This window comes from Neodiprion lecontei, chromosome 4 (assembly GCF_021901455.1).
Source record: "Neodiprion lecontei isolate iyNeoLeco1 chromosome 4, iyNeoLeco1.1, whole genome shotgun sequence".
Taxonomy (NCBI): Eukaryota; Metazoa; Arthropoda; class Insecta; order Hymenoptera; family Diprionidae; genus Neodiprion; species Neodiprion lecontei.
This window is the reverse complement of record NC_060263.1, coordinates 2,544,850-2,553,987: the sequence shown is the minus strand read 5'-3', so window position 1 is coordinate 2,553,987 and position 9,138 is coordinate 2,544,850. Positions and strand designations below refer to the sequence as shown.

At 34.5% G+C, this 9,138-nt stretch overlaps 2 protein-coding genes across 2 annotated transcripts; one reads left to right on the top strand and one right to left on the bottom strand.

The window, feature by feature from the left end:
* Positions 1 to 56: 56 nt before the first annotated feature.
* On the top strand, positions 57 to 2,330 carry LOC107222764. Its single transcript, XM_015662265.2, has 4 exons — positions 57 to 191; positions 292 to 557; positions 642 to 861; positions 992 to 2,330. The coding sequence occupies exons 1-4, from the start codon at positions 80 to 82 to the stop codon at positions 1,447 to 1,449; spliced, it is 1,056 nt and encodes a 351-aa protein (XP_015517751.1). The 5' UTR covers positions 57 to 79; the 3' UTR covers positions 1,450 to 2,330.
* A 1,659-nt stretch (positions 2,331 to 3,989) lies between these two features.
* Positions 3,990 to 9,010, bottom strand: LOC107222774 (acylamino-acid-releasing enzyme). Its single transcript, XM_015662279.2, has 14 exons — positions 8,617 to 9,010; positions 8,301 to 8,518; positions 8,060 to 8,223; positions 7,814 to 7,962; positions 7,124 to 7,388; positions 6,879 to 7,027; positions 6,579 to 6,750; positions 6,235 to 6,489; positions 6,009 to 6,146; positions 5,701 to 5,921; positions 5,513 to 5,592; positions 4,998 to 5,213; positions 4,767 to 4,892; positions 3,990 to 4,703 (listed from the first exon to the last, which is right to left on the bottom strand). Exons 1-13 carry the CDS (start codon positions 8,806 to 8,808, stop codon positions 4,781 to 4,783), a joined length of 2,331 nt encoding a protein of 776 aa, XP_015517765.1. The 5' UTR covers positions 8,809 to 9,010; the 3' UTR covers positions 3,990 to 4,703; positions 4,767 to 4,780.
* Positions 9,011 to 9,138: the final 128 nt, after the last annotated feature.

Below are 9,138 nucleotides of genomic sequence, written 5' to 3'. Positions count from 1 at the left end.
TGTTTCCGCGTATTCCCACTGAAATGTAATAATACTTTGAAGTGGGTATTATTCCGCGTTTAGTTGTGACGTTTTAGTCATGCGTTTAGTCTTTGACAGTTCGTTAAAAATGCGTAAGTTGTGTATCATAGTAATAATTTGTGTGCTGTTAATGCTTATCGCGACAGATACTTCCGCGTACATTACGGGCTGTAAGTATTTGCCTGAGTAAAAATTATGAATCTAAAAGTAAACTAGACGATTAGCGGGAAATTTCACATGAAATTGTACCTAACCTAAATTTACTTCCAGACTCGATGGAAAGTGAAGATATTTGCCATGGTCTAGGCAAACAAAAAACCAATGAATTACCCAACATTGATGATTCGGCTGTGATTATTAAGCCTGACCACATGTTCGATCGATGGACTGCGATCACTGCCGATCGAACATGCAAATTTGTTTTCAAAACTGCAAACCGTCATATAGGCTTGTTCGCCGTTATACAGAAAATGTCATTTCGAACTAACGGAACCAACCCAAATAATGGAACCAAGAATTGCATAGATTATATTCAGGTAAATCAATTTAATTTTATTGTCAACAGCACCGGCTATTTGTCGCAAGACAGTTGTGAAACATTAACAGAAATATCTTATCAGTTCAAGGAAGATAGCGGAAAAAGCCATAAGTTCTGCGGCACATTTAATCAGAGAGACAAAAGCTCTCAGGAAAGTACGGAAACACCAAATTCCATACAATTTGGAAAATTGGAATTTAAAAGTCCCAAGGGAAAATTGGAGACTCATATATCAATCTCCAAACAAAGATTACTGCCTGGCGAATATCTGGATATTAGCATTGTCTACACGCCTTACAAAGGTGTTTTTTTATTATGTGGCAACTTGATTTTCTACTTACTTCGACTTGATCCTTACTAAAGGATATCATTTGTTCAATTCCATTAAACAGTAACGAAAATAGGAATCTTACGTAGTTTTTTTTTTTACAGAATGCAACAAAGTGAACGATCCAAGTAAATACCCACCAAATACTAACAATACATGTATATGGGCAGGTTATTACTGCGATGGTTATAAAAATTGTGCCTTTGACAATTGCCTGGATGAGGCTGGTTGTGAAATACCTGTCGAAGGCACCTCTGGTACAAAGGTGACCATGGGTGCCGTGGGTACGCTCATATTTGCCTTCTTATTGTTTCTCACGTGTTTGTGGGTTTGTCGCAGGCATAAAAAATTATGTTGGTCTCCTGACTGTGCTGGACCGAACGTTGACAGTGCAAATTCTCAACCCTTAGATTTGGGAATACGAGATGTTAATAGTCAGTCGAACGTTCCCAGTGCGCCAATATTACATGAACCAACGACACGGCCTGTTCAGGACAAGGATCTACCTCCGAGTTACGATTCACTCTTTCCAGATCCAACCGTAGCTGGAACTACTACGTAATTTTTTTATCTGAGTCAGGAAGTAAAACTTTCATTTGCATTTATAGTCATTAGTTCAAATCGTCAGAGTAACTGACTGTTGGACAAATATGAAAATGAAAATGAAATCTCAGTCGGAATTTCGTGCCAAAAAACAAAAAAAAAACGATATTTCGATTTTTGAGAAGCGCTGAACAATTTTTAAAGCCTTCTTCAATTTATTTGCGCAGGATACGTTTTTCAATGCAATATTTTCTACAACGATAACGTTTTCGTAGAAGACACATGTACAATCGTTTTTCTTTTTTTTCTTTTTTTTCAATTATTGGTAAAACAATACCGTAACTTTAATTGCGCTCATTCTTTATAGAAAATCGTGTTTTTTTTTCTCTTGAATGCTAGATAAATCTGCCACACGGGTACTGGCAATAGATATTTGACGTGTGATAGAATATTGGCAAGGAAAGTGAGACTAAAATATAATATTTGCACTCGCATGTTGTATTTCGTGTGATAATTGGTTGGCTTTACAAATAATAAGTAAATTCAAAGCATGATTTCGATAAGAAAATTAAGATCTTCTAAATCATGCATATTTAGTCTAAACTAAAGTCTTTTCCTGCATTCATAAAATGAGAAAATTGTAAATACAGCAACTATCAGCCAATCTCTATTTAACAATACAAATAACTGCGTACATACTGAAGTACAGAATCTCCAATGTGATAGTTTTTAATTATTTTTATACTATGAATATAAAATAATATTTGAACAAATTTACTACCATATAATACGAAGCGCATACCGACCGCTGCTTCGATAGTTGGAATATTTTGCATCATCCGAGTATACTGTTTATCACAAAATAAGTTTCCTACGGTCGTTTGTAAAGCTGTATATTAGGGTGGGCCAAAAAAAATGAGTATTTTTTTTTTACTTTATACTCTGAAAATCGGTTGCTAGATACCTCTAAAGAATTCTCACCAAATATGAGCTCTTAATTTTGATAACAAGGTCCTCCGCTTTACAATTTTGCATTTTTTCCTGAGTATTAGAAACAAAAATTCATATCTCTTTGACAACTGTTCGTTAAAAAATATCTCTCCTCATATTCTTGTAGGAAATCGAACGCTCTACAAAAAAGGTCTCTTACAATTTTTTCGTAAACCTTACCGTTTAAAAGATATCAAAGCTTAAAGTTTGATTATTTTAAGAGAAATTTCTGTTTTGCTTATGAATTTTTTTACTCGCTTACAAAAAATTTTGATGAATTGCACAACTCATAGTTTTGTAGGAAATTAACTGCTCTACAAAAATGGTGTCTTATGATTTGTCGATTAAGTTAAGCATTTAAAAGATATTCATCGTCAAACTTCAATGCATACTAATTTTAACAGTTTTTGATGAATAATTCGAAAAATTTCAATTTAATTTATAAGTTTCATGAAAATTTATTCCAATGTGAGTTCCTAAGAAAAGAGAAAAATAGTATAAAAATATATATTAAAAATTAAAAATTAAAAAATATATATTATATAGAACTAAAAAAATAAAAGAAAAATAGTTTGAAACATTTCTCTTTTCTTAGGAACTCACATTGGAATAAATTTTCGTGAAACTTATAAATTAAATTGAAATTTTTCGAATTATTCATCAAAAACTGTTAAAATTAGTATGCATTGAAGTTTGACGATGAATATCTTTTAAACGCTTAACTTAATCGACAAATCATAAGACACCATTTTTGTAGAGCAGTTGATTTCCTACAAAACTATGAGTTGTGCAATTCATCAAAATTTTTTGTAAGCGAGTAAAAAAATTCATAAGCAAAACAGAAATTTCTCTTAAAATAATCAAATTTTAAGCTTTGATATCTTTTAAACGGTAAGATTTACGAAAAAATTGTAAGAGACCTTTTTTGTAGAGCGTTCGATTTCCTACAAGAATATGAGGAGAGATATTTTTTAACGAACAGTTGTCAAAGAGATATGAATTTTTGTTTCTAATACTCAGGAAAAAATGCAAAATTGTAAAGCGGAGGACCTTGTTATCAAAATTAAGAGCTCATATTTGGTGAGAATTTTTTAGAGGTATCTAGCAACCGATTTTCAGAGTATAAAGTAAAAAAAAAAATACTCATTTTTTTTGGCCCACTCTACTGTATATCATCAATTTTTATTTTTATCCATGTATTTAACCCTGACATTTCAATGCTATTAACTAACGGTACTTATAATTTTTTTTCTTTTGTTATGTATATATTGGCAGCATACAAAATATGCATTAGGAACACACTGGCCATAATTTTTTTTTTCCCATTTTGTATACAAATTAATTACCATTAAATAAGTTTTTTTGCAAAAGAATAAACGGAATGACGATTTTTATTATTATTTTTTTTTTCTTCAAAAGCTAATGTGTTTTTCAAAAAATTATTTTGATTTAATAATTTGATATGAAATAATTCGGAGGCTTACAACCTTTCTCGGCAAAAGTTAGGTTTGGTTACATGTAATAAACTTATATGTTGAGAAATTATTTGATATTTTGTAGCAGTGAAAAATATTTTTTGAAAAACGATGAAAAATACAATTTTTTTTTTTTTTGTATAAAGTGCCATGACTTTTTATGCGGTCGTTAACGAATTTATTAGTTAATCTTAAGCCTATGTCAAGTTAGAGGAGTCTGATTAACGATGGACCAAGATAAAAGTTTGAAAATATATTTTATCGAGAATACCCATTCTTTTAAAATAACTGTGATATACATAGGGATATACAAGTTCAAGAAAAATTCTGATACAATACGAATCTCAATACTAGTGCATGTTTCAAGGACGGGTAATGAATTAGTATAAAAACCAAAAACATCTCCGGTTATTTTATAGCCAACACAATATTTAAACACATAGCAATTTCTACTTATTTTTATAGAATAATAATTATATAATATCGACATACCGGGTAAAAAAATATCCAACTGTACCACAGTGCGATTAAATTTCGTATAAAGAATACATCTAGATAGATTTACGATTTGCCTATTTATGGATTATATATATTCAGTAAAAGAAACAGTATCTGTGTTATAATATTCTTGTAAATATAAAATTTCGTACCGTGAATTTGTTTCTTATACGATACCTTTTTGAAAATCACGAAACTTCATGCCGTAAATTTTGATCATCATATTACGCACAATTCGGAAGAGAAACGATATTTGTACCTTATTTCTTCCACATGCAACTGAGTTTTGTTGGAAGAGTTACCCAATATTCTGAAAAAGTTTTCAAATAGTAAACGACCGTTCTCTTCCAAAATTGAACAATTATGCACTCACCATGTTTCGACATTTTAGCTGGTAGTAGCAGTAACGTGTTCCAGGTGCCACAAAACTGTATTAATAATATTATCGATTTCTATGGGGCCAGAACTCAGTTGATGATTGTCCTCGTAAACCAGCATCCTTAGGAAAAATTGAAAAACATTTTCATACCGAAATTTAGATTTCACTCCTGGACGTGTAGAATAAGAATATTTACCAAAAAAAAAAACCTTCATGTATACGTACTTGGTTACAACGTTGATGGCCTTAAGTCGTTGATACCAAAGTTTTCCCTGTGACGATGGCACACGCAGGTCATTAGTTCCAATCAGCATCAACGTAGGTGCTCTAACTTTATCCGCATGTATGATCGGTGAACTTTCAAACATTTTGACAAACATTTCTGTACCCAGCGGTTGTGGGACAGACTCATGATAGGAAAAGCCTGTGACAGCTGGACACCTGTAAATTGATTGAAACGTTAGGTAAATAACATGTCTTTCACGAAAGGAACGATTACTTGCTTTCGATATTTTTGAGCAGAATTTGCGTTGACCTAAAGGTTTTAAACATATCCCTTAGTGATTCATGTCATTTTCGTATTCTAATTTGTTGTGTATATATCACGTATAAATAATGCCAGGCTTACAAGATATGCATATACGAGATTATTTCTTCTGCTGAGAGTGTATTTCGGCTAGAAGTAACGACTCTGTATCAAATGATTATTGTTCAAGAGAAGTAGTGATCATTATTCTTACCAATCTGGGATATCCGATATTGTGAACATAGCTGCAATATCGATCACTGGATTTCTCGCGACTACTGATCTGTACAGGTTCTAAAAGCAGAAGAAAAAATATAACTATGCATATTTTCCGAAATTAGTTTTGTCGAAGTTGAGGTATCTATCTATCTATCGATACAGCGCGGATAGGCGACAACTTACGGGATATTGACCACTTAAATGAGCTACTAAAAAGCCTCCGTGAGATCCTCCAGAAAGTCCCATACGCGAGGCATCGAGCCACGGATATTTCTCTAGTGCTTCCCGGGTAGCACTCACACAGTCCAAGGTATCTGCTGTTCCAACTTTACCCTGCAGGAACTCGACATTTTTCGAGCCCATTCCAGTTGATCCACGGAAATTAACTTGTAATATTCCAAAACCTGAGAGTATCAGTTTCATCAACAATGACGTTATTGTGATTCTTAGCACCAAGGTAACGTAATGCAATTGGGAATTACGCTACTAACCGAGAAGAGCTAAAACTGTATTCTCCACTGAGAAAGAATTTGCATACGAGGAATGTGGCCCGCCATGTGGTGTTACTATCAGAGGTGTCGATGCGGCGTCTCCAGTTTTAGGGCCAAAGTATATAGAGTTGAACTGTTCTGTTGTTTGTGAAAAGGACACACATGCGATCGGTGAGATATTGGCCTAGCGGCAACAATCAATAGGTTCACAAATGTGTTTACTTACTGACTTCGTCGTTATTGTCGTACATATGTTCAATGAATTCGTACTTCAGGTTTTCTAGACCCTCGATTTGCAGCGGTACAGTAATTTCTACTCGTTCGATATTTCCCAGCTGCGTCGCAGCTGGATTGAACCGCCCGACGGCAAGTCTAGTTGGTTCGACAAGAGAAGTTCTTACAAATGCAACGATGTCATTTTTCACGTCCAGTATAGTCAAGCTACTTGTATCGTTGACAATTTCAATAATATTTTTTGACTCTGTAACGAATAGGATTGATGAGAATTTTACTGATCATACAGAAAGTGAACTACAACTTTAAGTTATACTGCTATAATGTTTCTCCAACCTATATTTATGATGTAAGATTTTGTATTTGCACGCTGGGCTGTACTGAGAAACAGATATTGGGAATCGTTACTCCAGCAACGTAAAGGCAAAGATTGGTTGTAGAGCCCATAAAATTGCTTCTCATCGGTTATTGTAATGCTGACGTTGATCACGTTAACCAAGATCTCAGGCTGAAAAAGAATTTTAACTATTGGTTAACAGTTTCGTTGTAAATTGAATAATTTTTCCAACTAATATCATTGCTGTTAGAGATGGATCTCAGCTGTGTAAAGTGATGCAAAATAACAAAGAATCGAACCGTGGTCACAGTGTTAGTCCATTCTTTCCGCATCAATCTCTGAGCATTGTGGTGTGGTCCACCAGCCTGTCTCTCTAGCCATATTAGATACTTTCCGTTGGGACTGAAACGTGGTGAGCGTACAGCGCAGTTGTTGGCTGATAACTCGGCTATATTAGAATTTGGAATTGAAAACCGAAAATTAATGTTGTGCTGTCCAATGGAATAAGCCGATTAATCGTTTATTTGAGAATAAGTGAACTCACTGTATTCTCCATCCTTCAGATGAAATATCCACGATTCCCTGTTTGTACATGCAGTGAGGCCTAAGTATCGCGGTTCATGTTTCCAGGCAACGCCGACAACGCCCTGCCCGTCCGGAGTCCATTGCGGTTGTCCGGGGGAAAGATAATCTGGGATACCAGACAAAGCCGTAATCGTATCTGCCTCTGTATCTAAAATCACGACTACAGGTCGATGTTTGCCAACTAAACGCTCTCCCCAATGTGGCTTATACAAATACTCGTTCCCCTGTAATTAAGACGCAAGATTTACTTTTGAATGTAAAAAAAAATAAGCATTCGACGAAAATTATGTTAGAGATCGTCACAAAATCAAGGGTACAAGTGCAACATCTTTATGGATTTGTAAATATGTAATTAAAATATGAAAGGCTCTTGAATATTCCAATGAAGTAGTATCGGCTGGATCAAATTATAATTATTTGGAATCAGACTGTTGTATCTTACAATTATCAACAATCTCATTATCTATGAAATGTGTAACAGACTTGTTATCAGTAAAAATAAATCTGAGATAGTGAGGACGTTTAATATCAGCGAGAGCTTAGTATAAATTTTTCTAATACAAATATATTAGGAAACTTGAATGTCATTTGAATTGCGGTTTCAAGTTTTTGCAACGTTGTTGTTAATAATATTGAAAGACATTCGTACCCTTGTAGTTTCTTCATCATTCGACTTGGCTTTTGATGTTGGATTTAGAGATGCTTGCTTGTAAAATGGTTCTGACTTGGGTAGCTTCTTTTCAGCTATATAAATTAGCTTGGTTTTGTCGGGGGACCAATTGAAAGCTCCAAATTCAGCTGAAAATCGCGTTTTTTTTTTTTTTATCAAGGAGAAATGATTTTTTGCCGCTTGAAACGGTGAAATATATAACCTAGTTCTTTTATGTGTACTTACAGTCAGTATAAATATCACCATGGACATCTAGGGCTGCCAAGTCGTAATTTTTCACCAAATGTTGCCTGTCCCAGATTTCAATAAATTGTTTCGATGCATTGTCTACCGTAGCTTGACGCAGTACTGCTCTACGCTGCTCGTCCTCGGTAGTTGACGAGGTGATCCTTAAAAAAGTAACATGCATTAAAACTACGAATACTAATTCTTTGACGAATCGATATTAACGCTTCAGTTTTCTTACTCCGTCGTTACGTCGATAGGAAAGGTTTCAGAGATTTTATTAAGGCTTGAATCTAAGAGATGTTGCTGAGTAAATCTTTGAGTCGCACGTCTGTCTAGATTTCTCTGCGTCCAAGCACTTTGAACGACAACTCCATTTGCATTGACGTCTAAAATTCTTGCATCGGATAGTGCCGGGTTTATTACCACCGATTTGTATAGATTGAGAATTCTGTCGATCTAAAACATTAAACAATTGAAATTTTTAATTTCAAGTGCCTTTTGCTTAATCAATGCATAAATATTTATCACAACAATGGTAACTGTGTTTAACTTACTTGCGTCGATGTCATTTTCGTCCCTTCGCTATGATAACCGCAGTAATTATGATTTCGTCTAGTCTTGGGAAATAATCTCAACTTATAACGATACCGATCGCAGCTTATTGTTAGACACAGACGCTCTTGTAGAAAATTAATTCTAGTGATAAGAGATACAAGTAAACCGCAGTTCTTTGAACCGCAATTCATTTACAAAACAAATAACACAAGTACGTTATGTTTGAACGTGTGTATGTCAGGTTCAACACGCCATGAAAGTTGTGTGTGTGTGTGTGTTTGTATTGAAAACTAGACGGGAGGTAAATATACCTATTTTCACATTGCAGCTTGCAAACGTCTCAAAAATTTGTCGTGGCAACTGTTATCTATATAAATTGCTATTCATCCCGTCAAAATTGAATGATACTGAGGTCGATAATTAAGAAACTAAACGTACCGACCTCCTAGCAACGAGCAACACGGCGAACATCTACCCGCGATTTCATATTTTCATTTGAAACCAACTTGATCACTGCCAAA